The sequence below is a fragment of the Musca domestica genome, unplaced genomic scaffold, assembly GCF_030504385.1.
Source record: "Musca domestica strain aabys unplaced genomic scaffold, Musca_domestica.polishedcontigs.V.1.1 19, whole genome shotgun sequence".
Taxonomy (NCBI): Eukaryota; Metazoa; Arthropoda; class Insecta; order Diptera; family Muscidae; genus Musca; species Musca domestica.
In genome coordinates this window covers 14,458,714-14,485,295 of record NW_026712245.1, presented here as the reverse complement: position 1 = coordinate 14,485,295, position 26,582 = coordinate 14,458,714, and the positions used below count along the sequence as shown (strand labels likewise).

Genomic DNA, 26,582 nt, shown 5'->3' with positions numbered 1-26,582 from the left:
GAAGCAGTGATTTCATGCTTTAAAAAAATACATTATGACCCATTGTACAGATTAGCGTTGTCTGTACAATGCATTGAATCGTAAAATAGGATCAAATGCACTTACCTTCCGCCAGAACATCCTCTATAGTAACCGTGACACGTCCAACAGTAAACACTTTCCCAACAAAGCTATTTACTTCCTTTGTGGAGTTGTGATGTGACTCAAGCTTTTCATTTTTGTCGAATTTAGAAAAAATCTTCTTCATTTTGATGTAATGTCAGTGGGTGAAGTTGGATATGCCCGATAAGTTAGACGAAGTAAATGGTAATATTTCCACTACCCCTATCAAGGTGAACCAATATCAGCAAGTAGCCCCAACAACTACATATGTAATTACAATGACGTCGCCTTTATATCGCGAAAACACCACTTGCTGTTTATTGATTATGCCAATTGTACAAAATAATAACTAAACTGAGAGAAAAAAAAACAAATTTTTTGTCCACTTTCAACTATCGATAAAATGAAAAGTCGACTTTCTCGTTGGTTAGAAATCAGACAATCGATTATATTGTTGCCAACTTTTTGTGGTAGTTCCGATAGTTTCGTTGGATAATTTATAGTTTATTTGTACACTATGAACGTTTGATATAATGTGCGATGTAGTCTGCTTCTGCATTTTGAAGTATTTATGAATACGTTTATGTCAGGAGAGTAGAGCGAGTTATTATAGAAAATCGCATCGTTCCAATACAAAATTAGATATATTAAAACGGCTTATACGTCCCTAAAAACAGCCCGTTACAACAGGATTGTCAAATCTATCGTTAGAACACATTGTCTTCAGGGCATGATACAGTACGTTCACATGCAAAATCTCTCACTTATTGTGAATAGAATCACAATACGAAATTTAAACAAACTTTAAGCAAAATGTAGACAAATTTTGACGTGAGTTGATTGAATAGGCGAATTGAATGCCTTGTTCCTGAACCTGCAAGAATCTACTAGTTTTGCAATTTGATTTGTTTCTTTCAATCGAGTTTGTGCAGCATAATGGTTTATTCAACCATTCAATCATGTGGGCACAGTTTGACTTTTACAATATTTAAAATGGAAGGACATTTGAGAGTGTAACCAAGTGTATTCTTCCACCATATCTGGTTGTTGTTGTTGTAGCAGTAGTACATGTGTGTGTTTGTGTTCTGCTAATCTGGTTCCAGCTCCAGGTTTAGAAATTCGGCTACTTTAACGGGCTGTAGCCAGAGATCCTCTGGAGTGAGTTGGGTAGGTTTGGCTGAGCAATTAAAAAGGTGTAGCGTATTGTGCGGGCCTGTATCACACGCCGGGCAGGCGTCACGCACATCTTCATCAATTCGTGCCCAATACGAATTGAGGCGACTACACCATCCTGAACGTAATTGCGCCAAAACTACCCTGGTTTGTCTAGGCAGCTGACGTTCTTCGGCTGCAATGGATGGGGGGTGGACTCCGAGGACGGCATTCACTTTGTAACTGCTAATAGCATCCGCGACTGCATCGGTGTGAATGCCACTCAGACCTGCCTGATAGGCTTCTTGATCTAGAGGCTCTCTCTTGTAGCGCTGGACCTCCCTCTCTAGATCATGTATGTCCTTCCTGACACGCCTGGGTGGGGGAGAGTTATCCACCATGTGATGGTTGGGATGGCTCTCACGGTAACACCCAAGCAGGTACTGCAACGAAAGCATATGATTATGCTGACGTAAGGGAAGGACTTTCGCCTCCTCATGTAGATGGTCCACTGGTGTCATGAGGAGGCACCCTGTCGCAGTTCTCAGGGCAGCGTTCTGGCAGGTCTGGATATTCTTCCACTGCGTAGCACTAGTATTCGCAGACCACACTGGAGCCGCATAGTTGACCACAGACCGACCTATCGCGTTATAAGAGGTCAACAAGGTTTCTTTGTCCGCACCCCAAGAGCTGCCGGCTAGCGCCTTGAGGACCTTGTTCCTACTTTTCATCTTGTCGCAGATAGCTGTGGCTTGCGCGGACGACTTGAACATGCTGTCGAACGTTACCCCAAGAATCTTGGGGTAGTTCGTGGTCGGTATTAAATTCCCCTCGACCTGAACATTCAGCTGTGTTCTCATCTCCGCAGACCATGTGGTAAAGAGTGTGGCCGTTGATTTCGTGGCGGATATTTTCATATTCCTCGCGTGGAAGTATGCGGCAAGCTCCGCGAGATAGGGGTTCAACCTTTCGCATATGTCATCGACCACTGGACCCGACGCCATGATCGTACAATCATCCGCATACGTTACGATCTCAATGCCGTCTGGAGGGCGAGGAATTCCGGAAAGGTAGAGGTTAAACAGTTCCGGAGATATCACCCCACCTTGGGGAACTCCCTGTTTCACTCTACGGGCTTTGGACTTCTTGTTCCGGAATTCCACGTACGACTGGCGTCCACACATATAGTTGATTATCCAACGTTTCAAACTTGGCCGGAGGGTAGTTCTCTGTACGTCCTCAAACAGTGTGGCATGATTGACCGTATCAAATGCCTTTGATAGGTCAAGGGCTACCAACACTGTTCTGTCACACGGCCTGTTCTGGTTTAGTCCTCTACTAATATGTGTGGAAATGGCGTGTAATGCTGTTGTGGTACTATGTTGTGGACGGAATCCATGCTGGTGGTTGGCAACTGCATAGCTTCCTCTAATGCTGGGGAGGAGTAAAGCCTCAAGAGTCTTTGCTACTGGCGACAAAAGCGAAATCGGCCTGTACGATTCGCCTTTACTGGCATCCTTGCCTGGCTTCAGTAGCGGGACCACCCGGCCCATTTTCCAGGTTTCGGGCACTATGTAGGTGGCTAGCGACAAATTGAGAACTTTTGTTAAGTACTCGACTCCCGGCGTATCCAGCTGCTTCAACATTACCATTGAGATTCCGTCCGGGCCCAACGCTTTGGATGACTTAGCGTTACGGATGACATTTGCAACATCACCCATCGTAAACTGTGGTGGTTCCTCCTCGGCGGGAAGAGATCTGATACGACGTAGTACTCTTCGCTTCGCCCTATCACTCTCGGGGTGCTCGACAAATTGTCGGTTAAAATATTCCGCGCACCTCTTCGGATCAGTCACCGTTACGTCGTTAAAAGTGACTGAGGTCCTATCATCCTTTTTTCCAGGGTTCGAGAGCGACTTAACCGTTACCCACAGCTTACTCATATCGGTTCCAATGTTGCAGCACTTCAGATGGTCTAGCCACTTTTTCCTCTTATGCTCCTGCACCAACCGGTTGACTTCCACTGTCAAATCACTGATTCTAGGATCAGTAGGGTTGGTACGACGGAGATCATCACGCTCGTTTGCTAATCCCGCTGCCTCTGCTGGGAAGTTTGGTCTTATCTCGGGTATTCGACCAGCAGGTATATAGCGAGCGGCTGCAGCTCTGATGATGTTTCGGAAAATCCTTTCTGCTACCCGAACATCAGAAGGGTTGGGCAGTTCTCTGAAGCGGCGGTTGGTGAATTCTCTGAACTCTGGCCAGTGAGCTTTCCCATGGTTAAGGAAAGTGCGGCGTTCAGAGGTTATGAAATCGGGCGACCTGCTTATGGAGACGATTATCGGGAGATGGTCTGAGCCAAGAGAAATGACGGGTTGCCAAGTCACGTCATTTATCAGACCGGGTGACACTATGGTTAAATCTGGCGAACTGTGACACTCTCCTCTTATTCGGGTGGGGGCATCCTCGTTAACCGTGCAGAATGTGGAGCAGTCAATCTGCTCTGCCAGCGCTGATCCCCTCTGGTCATTACCTAGGACGGAATGCCACAACTCATGGTGGGCATTAAAATCCCCTAGTACCAGGCGGTTATTGCCTACCAATAATGGGCTAATATCAGGCAAATAACGTGGTTCACAGCTATTAATCGGCGGGATATACACATTAAGCACCTCTACCTCGGCAGTTCCACACTTGACTGCTACCCCCATACATTCCATGTATGGGTCACTAGAGACTAGCTCAAGCGAGATAGGTCTGTACTGAACAGAATGGTGTAACAGGAACGCTAATCCCCCACCTCCACTTCTGGTGCGATCCTTCCTTAGTACGTTGTAACCATAACAACGTTGTAGGCTGCAATTTTCATTCAGCTTGGTTTCCTGCACCGCTGCGATCTTAATATTCCTCCGACTCATAAATTCCACTATCTCATCTATTTTGCCTCGAAGTCCGTTGCAATTGAATTGCAAGAATGATGCACAATCCGGAGTTGGAACAGCAACATGTGGCGTTAGGTGCTGCGGTGTTGGTTGCTGTTCTGGAGACTGCGGTGGAGTGCCATACTCCGACGACGTCTCTGACGAGGACGACGAAGAAGAGGACTCGCTGGGGACTACGTTACTGCAGCAAGTCGCAACATAATCCCTTTCGCTGTAGTCTCGCAAACGCCTTAATCCGGAACAGTTCTTGAAGTGCACCCACTCTCTGCATCCATTACATCGCACCGAGACAGATCTGTGGTGGATGACGTTCTGACAAACCGAGCAGAACCAAGGTCCGGGGTTTTCCTCAATCCCGGCACGGACCAATAAAATCCGGAGCAAGCATTCCGGGATATGCTGCTCCCAATGCAGAAAAATAAACAAACACAAACATGTACATACTGGGTTGGCAGCCGCTGGCCGAAACAGGAAACTTGTTGTTTCGGGTCAATCCGGTATCGTAGAACCCGCTGCCGTGGGATTGACCATATCTGGTAAACGAGAAGGTCGAAGTTTTGTGTAAAATATCTTAACCGATATTGTAAAATCAACGAAATATTCAATCATTTCCGTTTTACTAAATACCATCGATACGTTTCTTTATTATAAGTTAGTGATTTCGTTTTTTTTTTAAATAAATCACCAAAGTCTAATACATAAAAAACTCCATTTCGATTTCTTGTGTTTTAATCAAATCTAATGACTCACATTACAAGGAAGTATCAAACCGATAATATTCCTCATAGATGGTGCTCCCGTTACGAACAATCGATTCGTGTTTGCTCACAACTTTTTCGTTTCGCTTGAGCAACTTAAATAAACATGTTGCACCTGACCGGCGGATTGAATTTGATTGGATTTCTACTAATTGCCCGTTCAGATCTATTTCAGGATTTATAGCCTTATCCGTAGTTATTCAAACGAATTTACTGTACAAAAATATATCTCATGGCCGGATTTAATTTAAATCCGTTGTGGAGTCTACAGACTAACGAAAAGCATCACTGTGTACAGCATTTGTACGACATTAGTATTGACCATTGTAGAAGAATATAGGTAGTCGCATGGTAGAAGAATATAGGTAGACGCATCGACACAGCTGGAATTGAAAATGTTGAATGAAAAATTATTTAAATTTGCAAAAATTGTTGAAAAACATGAATTATAATAACCTCCGAATGACGTCGTATAAGAAAACATATTAAAATCTACTTATATTTTAAAGAACATTTAAATTTTTTTGACATATCAATGCTCCCAAGCGTTGATGCATCTACCTGTATTCTTCTGCCAATGAACTGTCAAACCAATTTTGAAATTGAAAACTTTGAATGAAAAATCGTGTCCCCTATTGGAAATGATTAAGCGTTTCAGTTAACTGTTTGGATGTTACCTGGCATTTTTTTCAACTGTTCCATAAAGAAACTTGATTTTTATTAAACGTATAATATATTAAACATGGCAAAATAACTGAAGGTAGAACAAAGCTACCCCTAAACCATTTTTTTTCTTATGATGCCCTTATTCTGTCAAAACATATACACATTTTGTGTATAAGTGTGTATTTTTTTGAAACAAAAAATATAATTTGAAATTATTTCAAATCTGTTTGCAAAATAAATGCAAATTTTTGACATAAATGTGTAACAAATTGGGTTTTCCCGAATATAAGAATTTTGTAAAAAAATCAAAAATAAAAAAAAAGAATTTTGTAAAAAAATCAAAAATAAAACACCAACTGTTGCATATTTAAAAGTTTCTTGACACTATAAGGCTCCGTTACAGAGTTGTTATTTTGTCAAAACATATACACATTTTGTGTATAAGTGTGTATTTTTTGAAACAAAAAATATAATTTGAAATTATTTCAAATCTGTTTGCAAAATAAATGCAAATTTTTGACATAAATGTGTAACAAATTGGGTTTTCCCGAATATAAGAATTTTGTAAAAAAAATCAAAAATAAAACACCAACTGTTGCATATTTAAAAGTTTCTTGACACTATAAGGCTCCGTTACAGAGTTGTTTTTTCTAGTTTCCTTGAAGTTGAGCAACCTTTCATTTTGAGCCATGGTATTAAATATATTTTCGTACACACCATGCGAATGGTTTTGGTTTTTTGGTATAAAGTTTTGTTTGTTTAAAGGACGTAATACTTTATCGAGAAAAATGGCAAAAATAGTAGATTATTGCAGGTACTGGAGAAGAGGATTAATTATTTTCAATATTATTGTCCTGCACTACTGATCATACTCTAACTATATTTCAAAATATTTTTCTTTCGTTTCCACCGTTTTTTAAATTATGTAATGCGACAACCCTGATAACTACAAAACCCTAATATTTAGTATGCACCAGGCATCTCTTTCACTCCTTTTGATCGTTTTTCTGAGACGATCGAGTTAACAACATTTTCCGCTTCCCGAAGTTTAGTTCTTCCGTCGCAGTTTTAAAGTTTGGAATTACGCAAAACAGATGCGGTTGCCTAGTGTCATAAATTGCCAAATTTGTTAACGTTAAGTTGCACAAAAATAATAAACGAAATTGAAATATTCTAAAAGAATTCGAATAGTTTGAGTGCAATACTAAAATGGAAGATAATTGCGAAATATTTTCTCAATGCGTTGGAAGTTTATGCGCCTGCATTCGCGTGTGCGTGTGTGTATAGCAATTTGTGTCCACTCGTACTTTCCGTTATCTTTTTTTCCTTCAAGTTGTGAGAGTGTGTGTTTTTTTTATTGTGGTTTTGTGAGATGGTTGTCTCAATTTTTCAAAAATACAAATTAATATGCATTAGAAATGGCCTGTTTCATATATGTGTTATAGTGTGTGAGAGAAAGAAAAAATCCGTTATTTTTGTCGGTCAATAGTAAAAGTGCGCATATTTTATATTGTTTTGATTTCTTTTTTCTCAAAAAATCAGATAAAAATTGATTAGAAATGCATTTAAAAAAAATAAATAATAAATAAAGATGTAAAGTGCTACATGCAAAATATAAGATTACATCAAAGCTTTTTGCTGGGTTAGACTCCCTTGTGAGGATTTATTTGGTGTTTACGCAATAGAATAGAATTAATAGTGAGTGTGTGTGTGTGTGTAAAATGAAACCAACAGAAAGGAGTATTCCAATGCAATAAATCTGAGAATACATAAAACGTTTTTTGACAGGCTTAAGTCATTGGCTTCTTCGTAAAAGAACAAAGCAACTTTAGGTTGACTTAGTTCAATTTCCGCCCATAGTTAAAAATCTTCTTCAATTGGGTTCTTTCTCAGTCTCGTCCTCTGCGTCTCTTCCATTCATATTAGTAAGTGGTAAGTTTTGTTAATAAGAAATTAAACAAAAATGTAATATAATAACACTATTATAATTTAATGTATTATATATTATTTCCAACGCTATAGTTTTACTTTTAAAATGTGCTATGTTGATCGGACAAAATGTCTACTTTTCACCACAATTTTTCTATAAAATTAAGCAATAAAACAATTCGGCATTAAAATTAGTACTGATTTGATGACTGACTGAATTTCAAATCCCAATTTACATTCTGACAGCAAACTTCGTTGTCAGGTGAGCTAACTAACCGACCATATATAAGCCATGTATCTTCTAATAATTGTACCATGATTCGATGGTAAATATTTTGAACATATTCTTCAATTCATTTTTTTAAGATTGTCGTGGATTTTTAAAAATATTTTTTGTTGATAAACTGCTGCAGATTTTCAAACACACTTCTTCATGAAGTATGTTGTATTTTCTAAAAATGTTATATTGAAGAATAAAAAGTTCCCTTGGCTTTTGTCTTCGGATATTCTTGCCAAAAATAAAAACAAATATCTTTGGTGATGAACATTGATATTTAAAAATAATTTTAGCGAATGTATTTATTTTTAGAAATTTATAGGATTTTTTGTTTGGCCCAAGGACGAACAATATTAAAATTGTTGAGAATCGGTTCAAATTTAGATATAGCTCACTGAATTTCGGGTTCGTATTCATTTTTAAAAATTGTAAATCTAGAGGATGCTTTAACGGGCTATTATTCAACGGAAAATGCCGAAAAGCAAGAATTTGTGGAAAAGGAGAGAAAAACAAGGGACAGAAAAGCAAATTGGTGTCGTTTGTAAGCAATGATTGTCTTGGTTACATTAGAGAGAAGAGACATATAAATGTGAGACAGTCTTAAAAAGGTGTTTGCAATGAAATCCATAACAAATGAAGTTCTGACAAGAAAACAGATCATGTTTATTGGAAGGAGAACCTGTATCGGAACACCTACTGAAATTTGATAATTTAATAAGGTATCTTAAAATGGCCGGGACTGAGGTTGGAGTGACACAAGGTCGGTGTATCGAATTCGGACATAAAGCAATTTACTGTCGTCTGAGTGATGTGAGAAGTGCCACGAAAATGTGTAAATTCACACAGAAGGAAAATAACAAATCAGTTTATTTTATAGCAGATGCAGGTTATACCAACGCTAGTAAGTCTTGCATAACATTTAAGCTAGTGCAAACGACCGCTTGGTGAACTTGAAACTGTACTTCGATTCAATAACGATGTCGAATACTCCCGTGGAGATAAGAATAGCTAAAGACTATCAATTTTTAGTTGCAACCACAAAGGCATAATCAAAGGTAGGAAAAACAACGATTGTGACATTGTATTGACGGATGTTTTATATGTACCAAATTTCGGTAATAATCTGCTACTTGTGAAAAAAGACATAAGCTGGTATTAAAGTACGATTGGTCAAAGAAAAGACGTATATAATGAAAGGAATAGAACACATAGGAAGAGCATACTTACGCGGAAATTTATATAAGGTTAGTTTCAATGTATCCGATCGTGAGCAAGCGGTTGGAAAGAACCAACTGTGGCTTTTGTGCCAGATTTTTATGGAAATATTGGCTCAAGCTCCTTTAATGAACTGGTAAATAAACACATGGTGTTGGGTATTGTTTGAAACCCCCTCCCTCCAAAAAAAAAGTTTTTTGTGACATTTGTATTGAGTGTAAACAGTGTCGTGAATTCGCTCTGTTGCATGTGGACCTATTGATCTTGTAGCTTGGAATGGTTTCAAGTATATCGTATCAATCACAGACGACTATACACACCTTGCTGTATACATAAGTCCGAAATTTTCCAACAATTTGTGGAATATGAAGCCAATGATTGAAGATTTCAAGACTAACCGTGGTATATAGTTCATCTGAGCAAAGGAAGTGATATACCATGAAAGGAATTTAAGTAGAAGTATAAATTGCTTATGCCCCTCAAACAACGGGGTGGCCAACCCAAAATCGCATGATACTCGATTCGAAGTCAAAGGCTTGTTATGTTGGGGTATGTTCCAAATGTATATATAAATTATGGAACCCTAAAGTGATGAAGGAAAACAAGATAGTCACCTTAAGAGATTTGAAATTCGATGAGACTTGTTCTCCATTTAAAGAATGTATGAACATAGAGAATCCTTTAAAAACAAGAATTATAGCATGCCAGCTACGCAAACACCCGGCAACGATACAGAGATGAGAACAACTGATGTTGGTATTGATGATCGGATTCAAATTGGGGGTTTCGGCACATATAAAAGAGAAAACCTCTATGTGATCGCTGGTAGATCTCATGAGCATTTATGGATCCAAGCAATAAGCGAAGAACTAAAATCTATGGCATTGAACAATGTTTGGAAAAATTAAAAGAGTCCCTAACAGAAAAGTAATTAAAATCGAAGTGGATTTTCCGCTTAGTTGTAAAAGGTTTTCAGCAAAGGACAGGTGTGGATTACAATGAAGTTTGACAAACTTTCTACTGTACATGTGTTATTAGCCATTGCAATCAATGAAGGTTTGTCGCTATATCAAGTGAAATAAAAACAGCGTTCTTGAATGGCGAGTTAAAGAAGGAAATTTTATACACATTTCTGGCGGAGTTTCAGGAAGCAAGTCATCTTTAAAAATCTATTTAGTTATGATTATTGGTTGGCCGTAGGCTTCTTTGTTTATTTCCGAAGGTCCATCAAAAATAATGCTATCGCAAGAAGGAAATCTGTCCCGAGTGCTGAACAAATTCTCTATGCAGGATTGTACCCCCGTAAAAACGTCAATGGACAAGGATTCGAAGCTACATGTTAAAAAGATAAAGATAAGATAAAAACCTATGCGTTAAAGGTGAGAATACAAAAAACGTTTTTTTTTTTGTTTTGACTGGCTTAACTCATCGGCTGTCTTCTTCGTAGAGGACAAAAGGAGTCTCAGGTTGACTTAGTTCGATTTTGGCCTTACACTTCTTTGTTCTTTTTGGAAGAAGACAGCCGATGACTTAAGCTAGTCAAAAAAGCGATTTATGCATTCTCACCTTAAGTCTTACAGATAGCTAATCGGAAATATGACAAGCAGACAAAATGGTTTTAAGATATCTTAAAGGAACGTTAAAAACAGAATTGAATTATCAAAAGAATAATGATGAGCATCCCTTTTTAGGATTTTCAGACACATTAGGCCAGTGATGAAGTTGATCGAAAGTCTGTAAGTTGTTACTTATTTAAAGTTTACAGATATTTCGTATCCTGGTGAAGTAGAAAGCAGCAGACTGTGGCTACGTCATCAAGTAAAATGAATATGTCGCGTTAAGTTCAACCGTTTCAGAAGCTATCGGGATGCGTGGTCTACTTCAAGAATTAAACATCATTTAAAATTACCTTGTGACTATTTATGAAGACAAAAAATCAAAGCAGATTTCGTATCAAGCTTAATTTTATACGTGATTCCATCTGTTTAAGTTAGAATTGCAAATTGCCAAACGATCCAGAGAGCCTACGTTCGCTTAGTACGGACCGTAGAGAGATGCATTCTTGGGCTAAAAGGTTGCCTGCTACTTCCCCTTGGAGCCTACGTTCGCTTGGCTCGGACCGTAGGGAGAAAGCCTTCCTAGTCTGAAGATTTTCCCTACAACTCTCCTTGGGGCCTACGTTCGCACAGCTCGGACCGTAGGCAGCTTTTCCAAGTCATTTCTCTACAACTCTCTCTGGGTACTCTCTCAGCCCGTGTTGCTGTTAGAGATTTCCTGGAAGCATCGGTGCTTCCAGCCACCTCGATGCATTGCGACTTGGCATTCATAGTAACTCTCTTGCTAGCTACGGAGCTAACCGCATAAAAAAGGTAATCTGTCAACTCGGGTTGACAAACTCTCACAACAATAAACGGTCATTTATATTATATTAATACTAATCCCCCTTGGTTTTTTTTATCTTTTTATTTCTATACGGTCACGGTTTGTATGCCTGAGAGAACATCAACGTCTCATACGGAGAGAAACATTTGGTCCTTCGAGCCGGATTTCTCATCAGTGCCTTTCCCTTTGCTTTCTCCAGGCATTACGTACGGAAAATCATCCCCCCGCATCCTCATACAGTCCACACAACATACATAAAACCATCATCTTCATCAATTATCAACAAAATAACAGGTACGTGAAATCATTTTCTAAAAGTGAGCGAAAAGGAAAAAATAGAATAAACGAAAGGAAAAAAGTCGCGAGTGCATATTCGGAACATAATTGTATTAAACACATATGTGCTGGTCGTCCATCTATCACCCTAATCTCGGCATTAACGGCAATATACGTATTTGGTTAGCATTGTGTTTCCTTTTTATAATACCCATGCATTGAAGTCCCTTCCAAGAAGTGTTAACAATTTAATATTTGTTAAAGTTTGAATTCGGACAGACATACTTCTCTATAAGCATCATTTATTGTCGTTTAAAAAAAAAAAAAAAAAAAAAAAAAAAAAAAAAAAAGAGCATTGGTTTATGCAGTAGTGAATTTGCCTTTCGTTTTGATCATTCACTTACAGCATACCTACTTCGCCAAACGATCTAGTTGTTTGTTGTTATTGTTATGCCTATTCGCCGTCTCTCATTGCATTGAAAAAAAATAACAATAACAACATATCGATATTCCAACCACTGGTCGCATACCGAAAAAAAAAACTATTTGGTTGTTCGCTCCGTTGTTGTGAGAGCTTGCACTTACTTCTTTATTTTTTCTAACAACAACACACTCAGTTGTTGCTGCTCTGCCGCTTGACCGCTTTCTTATGCACCACCACAGGCACGTTGACTACGCTGTCGACGTCGCTTGTGTTTTATTTCGTTTTGTCTGCTTTCGTTATTTCGCTGCACAGTGGGTCGCAGGTGAAAAATTCATAATTTATTTTTAATAAATTTATTAAAACAGAAAATTGGCGTATTTTCTCAAATTAATTAATTTTTTGCTACCAACGGGTTTTTGGATGTTGTGCACGCTACAACCAGCCACATATGTACAAATAAATATTTTTTGTCGGCTAAGAATAGTTTTGATTTATTTGTATAAAAATATTTATTTGGGTTCTTTTTGCAAATATTATTATCTGTTTTTCATTGAACTTCAGTTTTATTTTCTTGCGTACCCTACATTCGGTCATATACGCCAAAAATAACAAAATTGTTTATTTCTCTTGGAAAATTGAACGAGATTTTCAGATTGTTTTTATATTTTCTTACATTAAATATCAGCTGTGTAGTATTTCTCGGAATTTTACTTTTTCTCTAAACGCACACCCTACGGACAGCCCCACTGAAATTTTGAAAATATAATAGGTGAAATTATTTTTTTGCAGATTTCAAGCATAATTTCGTAGGAAATCAATATTTTTAGAGATTTTACCTATCTAGTGCTCGTTGTTTGCCTTTAACTTGATAAATCGTAGATCTTATTGAGTATATATTTTTTCCGCTGCAATTTTAAGTATTTTTCTGGTTTCTTATTCACCATGCCATTTACCCCATTGGACATGTTTATTAGAGCTTCGGATGCTCTCATTAAATTTGATGCACATTTCAATTTGGTGCGCGATGAGGATATAGATGAGTTTGAACTAGAGGTTCGCGGCGCTGAAATCGAGAAATTGTGGGCTAAAGTTCAGGAAATGTTTGATAAATGCCTGGACTATTTGATGTCATCGGTAGATTCACAAAATGAGGATATCGATTCAGTAGACAGTAAATATGAGGTTTCGCATCAGACATATATTAAATGTCTTTCGGCCATTAAGCGGAGACTTACCAAATATCGGAAACTCCCATCGTCACCTTCTAATTCTATCTTAAATGGTTCTATTGTGTCATTAATTGAAACTTCGGAAAACGCAGTTCCCAATTTAAGTTCGTCGTCCCGAACATCTAAGGATATGGGAACGCAGGTCGATACAATTGCTTCTGAAGTTGATTCAATGAAAAGTGCTAGAAACAACGTCTCGGGTTGGTTTCCTTCGGATAATGTTCACTCTCTTACCCTTCCTCCGTGCGATATTGAGGTTTTCAAAGGAGATTTTCTTTCATGGCCGACTTTCCGGGATTTGTTTACTACGGTTTTCATAAACAATGCCCGCTTAAGTGATATAGAGAAACTTTGCCATTTAGTGCAAAAAACATCCGGGGAAGCTAGGGAAATCGTAAACAAATTTCCTCTTACTCACCGAAGTTTCACTTTAGCTTGGACCGCTTTAAAAAACACATATGACAATAAACGAGTCATTGTAAATAGTCATCTGAAGATTTTATTTGACCTTCCCGCTGTAGATCGAGAATCTAGTTCCAATTTAAAAATAATTCAACGGGGCATAAACACTTGTTTGTCGGCTATGGCAGTTTATGATATTCCAACGGATCAATGGGATCCTATTTTAGTCTTTTTGTGCATTCAACGTTTGCCTAGGTTAACGGTCACCTTGTGGGAGCAAAGTATACGGGATAAATCAGCAATATCTTTGTGGTCAGATTTAGATGCATTTTTGACAGAGAGAATTCAGACTCTTGATTGTTTACGGGACATTAAGGGACCTGATTCACATACCAGATCTAATCAGGCCAGGGTTCAGCCTCACTTCACTAGCGCTTCGGTGATTGTTCACGCCAAATCCACTTCGGAATTCTTTTGTTCCCTCTGCCCTAGACAAAACCATTCTCTTCGGTCATGTCCTAAATTCCGAATATTGTCGATAGAAAAGAAATTGTCTGTTGTCAAAACACAGGGATGTTGTTGGAACTGTCTGTCTCGGGGACATTCAGTTAAAGAGTGCAAAAGTTCTAATCGGTGTAGTATTTGCAAAGGCACTCATCATTCGTTAATACATAGACAAAGCAGTGATACTCGGGTATCAAATAGCTCATCCTCGCCCTCGTTTGCCCTATCAAATCCTAACGTCGCATCCACTTCTACTGGTTCTAATCCCACTACCACCAATACGCAAGTTTTTCACACATCGCAGAATAGGAATGTCTTGCTAGGTACGGCTATGGTCAATATCCTTCATCAGGGTGCCTCTTATCCAGTTCGGGCTCTAATTGATCCTGGATCTGAGGCGTCCTTCATTACTGATCGCATTCAAAAGCAACTTCGGTTACCAGTACGTACGGTAGATGCTACGGTTTCGGGTGTTAACGGTTCCGTTTCTGCCACAGTAAGGAAAAATTGTTCGATTTGCCTTGGTTCTAACCACATTCCTTCTGTTAAGCTTGAGACCGTCGCTTTCATTCTCCCTCAGATTTCGGAAAACTTGCCTTCATTTGCTGTTCGGTCTAATCTTTTTGATCAATTGCCCAAGCTACCATTAGCTGATCCTCACCTCTTTGACAGTCGTCCGGTAGATTTGTTGATAGGTGCTGATTTGTATCCCCAGATAGTGTTAGAGGGAGCTCATCAAAAGGTTCTAGGGTCACTTGTAGCTCAAAATACGGTATTCGGTTGGATCTTAACGGGCCCATTGTTAACAAAACATATGCAAGTTTTTAGTTCTAGGCTGCATTTCGAAAAAAAGGAAAATCTTTTAGGCGATTCAATATTGTCTCCTCCGATTAAAAGATTTCGCAGAGGTTCAGCTGTACCTCAATCGTTTTGTAATAGAAAACGGGAAGAAAACTCACAAAATTTGGCTTGGAGGCTAGATCGAGTTGTTAAGGTTCACCCCGGCGGTAATGGAATGGTTCGGCTAATTAACGTAAAGACATCACAAGGGCCAATAACAAAGCGCGTCGTTCTCGCCAATTAAATTATGCTACTTTCTCTTGGGTTTCTTATTTATGTCACAATATACGGTTCGGATGGATTATTTTAAACTCATGCACTCGTTATCAATTTACAAATGAATTAATAAACAAAATATGAAATACGCTCACTAGAAACTGATCTCACGTCTTCTTACTATTAAGTTACTTTGATTAAGTTCATAACTTGTTGATTCCATTTAATTTATGGTCAAAGGGATCTCGGGATCCGTCGAATTACATTGCTTGCTACCATAAATTAAATGGCCAATACGAATTATATTGATTCCACGCAATTTGGTACAAACGATAATAATTAATATAGCAAACTAATTTATATTTATAATTATTGTAACATTGTCCAATGTTTCAAGGTGGGCGGCAATGTTTAAGTTAGAATTGCAAATTGCCAAACGATCCAGAGAGCCTACGTTCGCTTAGTACGGACCGTAGAGAGATGCATTCTTGGGCTAAAAGGTTGCCTGCTACTTCCCCTTGGAGCCTACGTTCGCTTGGCTCGGACCGTAGGGAGAAAGCCTTCCTAGTCTGAAGATTTTCCCTACAACTCTCCTTGGGGCCTACGTTCGCACAGCTCGGACCGTAGGCAGCTTTTCCAAGTCATTTCTCTACAACTCTCTCTGGGTACTCTCTCAGCCCGTGTTGCTGTTAGAGATTTCCTGGAAGCATCGGTGCTTCCAGCCACCTCGATGCATTGCGACTTGGCATTCATAGTAACTCTCTTGCTAGCTACGGAGCTAACCGCATAAAAAAGGTAATCTGTCAACTCGGGTTGACAAACTCTCACAACAATAAACGGTCATTTATATTATATTAATACTAATCCCCCTTGGTTTTTTTTATCTTTTTATTTCTATACGGTCACGGTTTGTATGCCTGAGAGAACATCAACGTCTCATACGGAGAGAAACACCATCAATAAAGAAATTATCAAGATAGAACCTATCGGAACATGTGATCAATTGGCGGACATTCTCACGAAGTCCCTGGATAATAATCGGTTTAAAATACTATATAAATGCATTGTTTTATTTGATGAAGAGGGTGTATGACACTGACAAATTTGCCTCATCAAAATGCAGGTTTCAGATTCTTAGCCTCTGTGGAGAAAATACTTTAGGGACATTTGACACTTCGTAATATTTATATGCGACTTATGACAGGCGCGAACGTAAACAATAATACTCGTTTTAGAATCTCTTCTATAAATGTTTTTAGTATTTTGATTAATAATAATAACACTCTTAAACGTAAAATCAAACTTCGCACATTCCAATATTTTTTTCTATGTTAGAGTAGGTGTGAACATGGAATATATGGGTCACCTTTCCACTCTAAACTTCAAATGATCAAGCCCAATGACCATATGGGTTACAATGAGGTAAAATATGTAAGTAACATAAAAAAGACTAAATATTTAAACTGTTTTGAACTACTCTGCTACATTTGTGAAAATTCTACTACTCAAATATTGGCTTATGGAAAGATTTATTTATTTATTTTTTACCAACATCTGTGAATTGTTTGAATATTTATTAAACAAACGGTTACTCTACACAAAGTAAATAGAAAACAATATCAAATAGATTAAAGAAAAGGAAAAGCAAGTGGATCGTTGCAGGAGATTTGCGAGTAGTTGCCAATCGTTCGATGAGTTACATTTATCTATTAAATGAGATATGTCGTCAGTTTTTGAACAGTTATTTTTGCAGCTTTCAGCCATATTGGATCCAGACTTTTTAGATAGCAATCGCAGTACGAAGGGAGAATTCAACCATCGACTAAAACGGGCAGGCAATGGCGCATTTGTTTTAAAAGTTGATCGGTTGGCGAAAATGGAAAAGACAGCCACTAACTGTGACATGGTTACCATTACGAAACTAACGCCAAAAAAAATTACTGAAAATTAAAAAAGGAAACAAATTTATTAGACGAATAGTAGCACAATATTCAATTATTTGAAAAAAGAGATGTAATTTTATTAAATAGTTCCAAAATTAATATTTTAAAATGTCGATACCATCGATTGTATCGCAACATGTTGGATGCATTTACCTCCCCCCAAAGATATTTGTCCAGAGTATCACATATGTTTCGAAAAATTGGAAGGCATGTACCAAAATACAGCCCTAGTCGTCGCCTACCATTACATCGGTTTAGAGTTTTCACATTTTTGATAATGATTTAATCAACATTAGCATTATTTTAACCTGACAATGTCATAGGAAGTAATTACAGTAATTTAATACTACTCTCCTGTAATGCAGGCGGAAATGAGTTGTCATTACTTTGTTCTTCAGGGAGTATGGACATTTGCGACCAAATTTTTAGTGGGTATGATAAGGAAATAGAAAATGAAGGTATTTCATTGGTCATTTCTTGGTAAAATACGAGCAGGTATAAAAATAAACGTGTTTGGAGGTTGTCGAGATACAGTGTTCCTCCTCGAAAAGCGAGTCCAAGTTCACAATTTTTAGTGTAAATCCAAGATACATTTTTGATTTAATTTCGATAATGATCTTTGACCGTCCGACAAATAGAACATATATATGTACATGAGTTCTACATCTATATATAGGGTTAAAACTAAATAGGGTTTACCTATGTTGGGTGCTCCTCTGGAAAAGTGTTGTCCATTAAAAGAAAAATAAATTAATTCCCCCGATGCTAGCCACAAACTTATCGCGTTGATCCAAAATGTTTCGGTGCGTGTTGGTTCCAAACACAAGCTAAAAATTGTGAATGCCGCAATTGAAATAGCTGGACAGCGAAAAATTACCGCGTAAGACGACTCCCTTTGAAACGTGATATTATAGTCCACTGACGTATACGGGTAAAGGCAGCAGGGGTAATATTTGGCAACGTGCGATGCATTGTACCCCGTTACTTTGTATTCCATATTTTGTCTATTTACGTTGGTAAAGCTCATGCTTTCGTTTGCATTCACGTGCATTATGTCCACTTCGAATCCGTCGAACGTCCACGAGCCCAAAACCAAGTGACACTCATGCCTATCGTGCGGCCAAAACGTCATATCTTTTGTGCAGAATATGTTAACATCAATAGCATCGCTCCAAAACACCACTCCATTCTGTTTTACCGACACAAACCCATTGCGGTGCATTCGTATGAATTTATTGGGGGCGTTATTGTAGAACTCCAAATCAGGTATCCAAATGTGCCGCTGGTTAACAGTGATATATGTGATATTGCCGTAATCGCTAGGATTCCACACCAATTTTGGATCGCGCCATCTCTGGGGAATGAAATAATGAAATAATTCAAATGTATTTAGAACGTAAATTAAAAGAAGAACTAGTAGACTTGTTTCAAGATATCCCTGTGTTAAAAATTGTACTATGTCTTCTACCCTCTCTATTATGAAGGGTATACAAAACTTTTACACGCCATTCGTAACTCCTAGAAATAATCAAAGTATACTTATTGTTTTTTTTCTCGTGACGGAGGGTATTAAAAGTTCAGCCTGACCAAACTTACTGGATTTTTACTCCCTAGGATGAAGACGCTACATTTTTTGATCAGAGCAAACGCGACTTGTATTTTAAAATTCATAATTTCAGGAGTCCTTCCATGAAAAAGGAAGAAAATTCAAAATAATATTTCACAAGTTTTATATTTCAATATTTATATCCATATTTTTGTTTTTCAGAAAATAAATATTTTTAATCAAAAAGTTGTGTTTTGGCAGCAAAAGAAGACAACAACTGGCTGTGACAACAGCTTACCGCGTAAATACACCTTGATTGCCAGCTTCTGATGCACTGAAGGCGGTTTTTGAAGGTAGCATAGAAGCCGTTATATAGACAACAACTGGCTGTGACAACAGCTGTCTGTGACAACAGCTTACCGCGTAAATACACCTTGATTGCCAGCTTCTGATGCACTGAAGGCGGTTTTTGAAGGTAGCATAGAAGCCGTTATATAGTCTTCATACTTGTCCTAAGCGAAACCAAATTCAACCATTCCATAATTAAACTTACATGATTTATCAGACTAATATTTTAGTTTTCTGTTTTAGATTATATTCTTGACTTTTATACCCTCTAAAAGGTGTGAAACTAGCAGAATATTTGGTCCGAAAAAAATGCAACATTCTTGCCAGCTGTGCGCCCATAATAAAGAAAGAACTACAAAATATATATTTGACAATGAAGGAACATAAAACCGTATGATAGCGTGAGATTTCCTTGTTCTTTTTTAGAAATATGACAATAAAATGTAAATGGTAATTGTAACATCATCAAAACACCGAATATCGAAAGGTACTTTTATGTGGGGGCTATACCAAAACGTGGACCGTGTATCTCATTTTCAACCATCTTAGGCACAATACAAATTGTTCTGTAAGTTTGAAGCTCTACAGAAATAGACAGACGGGAAGGACAGAGAGATCGTTAGTCTACAAAAAATATTTAGAGATGTTACAAATGGAATGGCAAAGTTTATATACCCTCTTTTTCAAGGTGGGGGGGTAAAAATCATATAACATATGTCTTTGGTTTAGTCTTGCAAGGAAAAATTAATATTTATGATAAAATAGTTTAATCCTAATTTTAGAAAACACTTTCGGTGTTATTGCACGTTTAAGCCCATATAGCAACGAAAATCTTCTTCTTCTATATCTATAAAAGAGGAAAATGTTTGTATATTTGTTTGTTTGTTTGTAATTTATGGACTCGAAAACCGCTGAATAGATTTTCCTGAAAATTTCCATATATACTGCAACATCGCCTGAAAGTAACATAGGCTATATACATTTTTGAATTTCCACTTGGAACTGGAGATATAGCATCAGAATCGGAGGTACCTCCCAAAAATTTAAATTTTATATGCACATATCTATTGATTGGTTGAAGATACAGTCTCCAAATTTGGAATACGTAACGGAATTTGGAACAAAAATAAGTTTGCCAAATTATATTGTAATCGGTTCAGATTTGGATATAGCTCCCATATATATTTTCGACCGATTTCGTTCATTTGATGCCTCAAACACAATATGAATGTTCGATTCCAATGAAATTTGGAATGTGTGACGGGATTTAATCCGAAAATAAATTTGTCAAATTATATTGAAAACGGTTTAGATTTGGATATAGCTCCCATATATATTTTCGGCCGATTTCAAGCATTTGATGCCCCAAACACGCTATGTATCCCCAATTTCAATGAAATTTGAAACGTGTGATAGATTTTATCTAAAAAATTATATTTCCCAAATTATATTGAAATCGGTTCAGATTTGGATATAGCTCCCATATACATTTTCGGCCGATTTCATGTATTTGGTGGACCAAACACGACATGTATTTCCAATTGTAATGAAATTTAAAATAAGTAACGGAATTGGGAGCCAAAATGAATTTGTCAAATTAAATTGAAATCGGTTCAGATTTGGATATAGCTCCCATATATATTTTCGACCGATTTCATGTATTTGATGCACCAAAAACGCTATGTATCTCTAATTTCAATGAAATTTGGAATGTGTAGCGGAAATTAAAAGAAATATACATTTGTCAAATTATATTAAAATCGGTTCAGATTTGGATATAGCTCTCATATATATTTTCGACCGATTTCATGTATTTTATGCACCATATACGATATGTATGTTCGATTCCAAAGAAATTTGGAATATGTAACGGGATTTTGATTAGAAAATAAATTAGTCAAATTATATTAAAATCGGTTCAGATTTGGATATAGCTCCCATACATATTTTCCGCCAATTTCACATATTTGATGCACAAAACACGATACGTATTTCCGATTCCAACGAAATTCGGCATGAGTGGCTAAATTTGGTACAAAAATAAATTTGACAAATTATATTCAAATACGCTCAGATGTGATTATAGCTCCCATTTATATACTCAGCCGATTTCACATATTTGATGCACCTAAAGCGAGAGAGACAAAATCTGGCACCAGAAAAAATTGCCAAATTATATTGAAATCAGTTGAGGTTTGGATATAGCTAACATATATATTTCGGCCGATTTCATACATATTATGCACCAAACACGATATATATGAATGTGTGGCGGAATTTGGTTATAATAATAAATGTGATAAATTAATTGGAAATTAGTGAAGATTTGGATATAGCTCCCATATATATATTCTCGGCCGATTTCACATATTTGACGCACCAATTTCAATGAAATATGAAAGGTGTGGCGGAGTTTGGCGTAAAAGTAATTTTTTTTTAAATTATATTTAAATCGGATCAGATTGGGATATGATTTTGATAAGAACCATTGACCCACAACGCCTTAGGCTAACACTAAAAAACAACACAACAATTTATTTGAAATACGCTTTTTACGGCGAAGTATGTTGCTATCTCGAATTCACTAATTGCAATAGAAATGCCACTCTACTTAAAAAAATTGCAGTTTCCTGCATGGTATTTGCTATGAAATAAATAAATCCAAAGGACAAATCCTTCGTGTATGCATGTCATGTTACTGCTTTTGTAATGATTTTGTTTATTAACGCATTAAATTAGTGCAATATTTTTTTTTAATTTTTAAATTTGTTTTTCTTTATCCAACATATGTTCGTAAATAAAATTTTGAATGCATATAAAATCAAAAGGGGTAGCGAAGCGCACCGGGTTCAGCTAGTATTACATAAATAGGTAACTACGTGATACATGTTTTTTAAAACTGTAATACAACTGACGCCTTTCAACCAGGGTCGAATGAATGAGCCATAATCTTTTTTCATGTCACACTTCACCAATAAATTAGCAACAATCTTATATCCAATGAAGCCGTCCTCCATGTATTTATGTAATTGTTACCAAAATACGTGGAAATTAAACTTGGACAGAACTCATTTTGTTTTTATTTTTACATCTCTACCAACTTTTTCTTAAGAACATAAATAGTCTTACTGTTTATTTTCATATTTGCTTCCAAAGAGTTGTATTACTTGCTTTTCCATCAAGATTAACCCAGTTTCCTAGCAAAGTTCCTTAAGACGGAGACCAGGGGCTGGATTCTTGTTTTATGAAAATATGAAATGAAAAATATATTCTTTATAAATTTTTTCATTTGACACTTCTTTCCTCTATAAAAGTTTTCATTTCACATTTTCATAGAACAAGAATTGAGGCCCAGGTCCTCAATTCTTGTTCTATAAATGAAAACATTTATAAAAGAAAACCAAATAAAAAACCTTGTTAGAGGAAATATTTTTCATTTCATATTTTTATAGAACAAGAAACCAGACCCAGATCTTAGAAAAACCCTTTGGCTCACTCGCATTAATTTTGGTTATTGAAATGTGAACGCGGATACAAAATGGCAAAAGTATGTTTTTTTGTTATTGACTTACGACGTGCAACAATCCAACCAAATGAAATGCTCCATTTTTTTCCAAAAAGTCGAAGTGCTGCATTTCGATGTTGACAAAAAGCATCACAGTCTCATTCAATCCTTGTACTGGTCTCGAGGAGGGATGGTAGTTCGCCAGTAACGTTTTCTTGAGCAAATCCCTATCCATATCGCCCGTTGAAACTATAAAAAGAAATTAGGTGTTACAACAACCATAATTTACATGTGAATGCCTACCATGATCTGCTCCACTTGCAGATGCTATAACTCCCGCGAAAGCAAAACAAATCGACAGAGCCAGCATTATTTTAACCGACACTCTTTGGCACAACGTGAACACGACTGCCTTCATCCAATAACTAAGACAAGCAACTGTCGCTGACTACCCATTTAAGACACACTGCTCTTCGCGTTTAATTCAGATTTATAAAAACAACATTAGAATTCCAGATTCCTATGTGTAGCTTTCTCTGTAATCCAATTGAAGTAATTGTCTAACAAGCTGCAATAGGGAGCCTCACACTAGTAATCAATAAATTATCACGTATTTTCCAAACTATATTGCAGTCATTTCATGCACACATACATTATGTCGCATAAAATTTTGCAAACCATATGATACCCTACAACACTACAAATATTAGAAACCCCTTATTTCCAAATCCATTTTGGAAAATTTCGCTTTTGAAATTATGTCACGGAGCACTGCCCACATATTACCCTTAGCATTTTGACCGGGAATATTTGCCCAATATTTACGTACTTCATCGTGCTGTTAGTTGCTGTGTTCCATTTTACAGCTATATATATTCCAATTATCATCCAAAATGCTAGACTTTTTCCCCGTCTTTAACTCTCTTCTCAGGCGTGTTTATTGGCTTCAATTGTTTGATAAGGAATTTTTTTCTATTTTTGGTTCATTTGAACCCCTAAATATTTTGCGATCATCTCCAAAAGTAAGAGTCCTCTCTGCATACCAAATTTAGACTCATCTATAAGATATGCTTTTGCTTTGATTTGCTTGGGCTATATTCGTCAACGAAATCAGCATAAAAAAGCCAGAAGTTCGCATTTTGTGTACTTCGGATATCGCCTGTAAGTAATGTTGGTATCCTTCACACAAAAATAGTGGTCCATTCCACACGCCGTCCTAAACTCTAACTTCAAGCGAGGTTTCCATTTGTGACCTTTATAACGGTTGCAAAATCAGGAACAACTTCAGTTGTTGGTCCATTTCAACCCCAAAATATACAGCGGGCATCTTTGAAAGCAATAGGCCTAGCCCTTCTGAGCCTTACCCTACCCTTGTGAAAATTTTCGTGTGGATCGAACGATAATTGCAATCTGTATATAATAGCCCCAACCTGTGTTGTAAGGTGAAAAAATATTACAAAATGTACAACTCAATATTATAAGTCAATTTGAAAAAATCGCATGCGATAAAAATATTAATAAATAAAAATATGTCACAAAATACTACAAAATCTATATTAACATCATTATTGGCATCTTTTTATGCGATTTTTTTAGATTTTATTCTTTTGTGCCAGGAGGACATTCAGAATTTACAAAATTTGTCGGTCCAGCCATTCTTGAGATATAAGCATTTTAGCTAACATCCCCTTCCTTTGTTTATACACATTGTATATATTTCGCTATATATATTCGATATATTTACTATCGGCATCTACGTAACGGTCAGAATTGACCTGTTCGTCTATTTGTGATTTCGCCGGGACTAAAAATATTGGCGGTGTAATGAAAAATTTGACTTTTATTTAACACAAATGTTATGGTCTATTTCACCCACTACAAATTCCCCGGTGACCATCAAAATTGGAAGGTTTTTGCCCAGCCTTGAGCTCTAGCCCCATGCTAATTTCCGCGTCGATTGGCCCATAATTTCGACCTGTAGAGCAACTGCAAAATCAGAATTTTTTTCAGTTTTTGGTCCATTTCGACCCCTAAATATTATGCGATCATCTCCAAAAGAAATAGGGTTCTATTCTGACCTTAACCCCACCTCCATGAAGATCGGACCATAATTGCGACCTGTAGAGTGATTACAAATTAACATGGACAGACGAACGGACGGACATACATAGGAAGATCGACTCAGCTCGGCGAGATAGGAAGATCCATATATACTTTCCTATGTGGCAAACCAATATTTCGAGGTGTTACATAATTTTTGGTCCAATCAAACTTGTAATACCCCCAACACATAGTATTGTAGTCCCGTTTTGCATCGATCATATCGTTATCCATACTAGGACTATTTGTGATACAAAGCTTTTATAACAACAAGTAAAAAAAACATTAAGTTCGTCCGGGCCAAACTTTTAATACCCTAAACAAAAATTTCAGAAATAGATTTTTTACTAACCGTGCAATACTCCAAATCCCAAAAAAAGGAAAAATTGGTATGCGTCCTAAAAAGCATAAATAATACCTGAAACCGACACCTTCGATTTGGGAATATTTTTTTATTGCGAAGCACGATTTGTCTAATAAAAGCAAAACTAAAGAAAACCCAGTAAGGAAAAGTCGGGCGTGCCGACTATATGATACCCTACACCACTATGCAAAGCTAACGTAACAAAAGAATTTATTTCAAGTAGATCATACCACCTATCAACATTTGGCTTTAGAGCAGTTATAGTTTGCTAGAGAGTGCATGATATAACTTGGGGACGGATTAAATTAAACAAAAAAAAAAAAAAAAAATATATATATATATATATATATATATATATATATATATATATATATATATATATATATATATATATATATATATATATTTGTTTAATTTAATCCTCATATTAAACTCATATTACGCATGTGACGGACATAAAACCCAAAATCTGATGAAACACATATGTGGTAGCTATAGCTGTATCTGAATCGATTTTCTCCAATTTTGATTGACTTGCTTTTAGACAAAATTCGGTGGGATGTACCAAAATACAGGTCACAATTAACACCATTGGGTAAAGAAAACATGTTTATATAAAAGTATCTGCATTCAAAAATGTCCCACTTTAGACTACATGAAGTTAACAGGTTTGAATCCAGATACTTTTATATAAACATGTTTTCTTCACCCAATGGTAGAGAGTATTAAAAGATCGGCCCGACCGAACTTAATGTTTTTTACTTGTCTTAAATTTATATTGTTTTTATGTGAATATTTTAAAATTTGATGATAATTGGTTATTATACCTTACACCACATAGTGGTAAGGGTATTACGTATTTGTGCATTTGTTTGTTACATGGAGAAGGATGCGAGGTAAACGCATAGTTACTTTTGAGGATCTTCATAAAATCGATTTATGCATGTCAGTCCGTTCGTCCGTCCATGTATTCTTGTGAGCACAATGCAGGTCACATTTACTATCCGATTGAGATGAAATTTTGCAAACAAATGTTGAAATTGTTTAAATGTTGTTCAGGTAAGGTAAAACTACCAGCTGATTACGACTTCTGCCAATTTATGTATGTATTTATTTTTCCAGTTTTGCAATGGAATTGACACAGTTTAGATCATACTTTCGAATAAATGAGAAGATGCTGTTGCATATAGTTTTGAATAATTTTAGATACTGATGGGCAATTTTTAGAATCCAATCTTAAAGAGTTAAACTGTAAAACGTGGGGATTCAGCTTCGGCTTTTCCAATTTTGCCTAAACTCGTAAAAAGAATCAAGGGAAGGATGTTTTAGTGAGGTAAACTTTAACAAAAGTAAGAAATTACTCCAACTGTTGTAAACCAAAATTGTTAATGAATTACTCAAAATGTGTAATAAAAACATGTACTAAAACGACGGGTCACGGCTCGTTTTTAGTCTCCCACCA

At 36.8% G+C, this 26,582-nt stretch overlaps 2 protein-coding genes across 8 annotated transcripts in view; both read right to left on the bottom strand.

Moving 5' to 3' along the window:
• LOC131802036 (AP2-associated protein kinase 1-like) overlaps positions 1–524 on the bottom strand; it is a 49,538-nt gene extending 49,014 nt beyond the window's left edge. For 4 of the 6 annotated variants that reach the window (XM_059121373.1, XM_059121374.1, XM_059121376.1 and 1 more), the window contains exon 1: positions 106–519. In XM_059121373.1, the coding sequence (XP_058977356.1) occupies positions 106–247 (142 nt within the window). In that variant the 5' untranslated portion in view covers positions 248–519. Of the gene's footprint in view, positions 1–105 lie in introns of all 6 variants that reach the window. The other 2 variants (XM_059121371.1, XM_059121372.1) reach the window with 2 other exon arrangements.
• Positions 525–16,867: 16,343 nt separating this feature from the next.
• Positions 16,868–23,118, bottom strand: LOC131802035 (acetylcholine receptor subunit alpha-L1-like). 2 transcript variants are annotated; one of them, XM_059121369.1, is made up of 4 exons: positions 22,960–23,118; positions 22,724–22,905; positions 17,957–18,611; positions 16,868–17,254 (listed from the first exon to the last, which is right to left on the bottom strand). In XM_059121369.1, the coding sequence occupies exons 1-4, from the start codon at positions 23,072–23,074 to the stop codon at positions 16,908–16,910; spliced, it is 1,299 nt and encodes a 432-aa protein (XP_058977352.1). In that variant the 5' UTR covers positions 23,075–23,118; the 3' UTR covers positions 16,868–16,907. The 2 variants fall into 2 exon arrangements, with proteins under 2 accessions (XP_058977352.1, XP_058977353.1); XM_059121370.1 differs by lacking the exons at positions 16,868–17,254; positions 17,957–18,611 and adding an exon at positions 22,503–22,522 and having other exon boundaries at positions 22,960–23,116.
• Between the last annotated feature and the right edge of the window lie 3,464 nt (positions 23,119–26,582).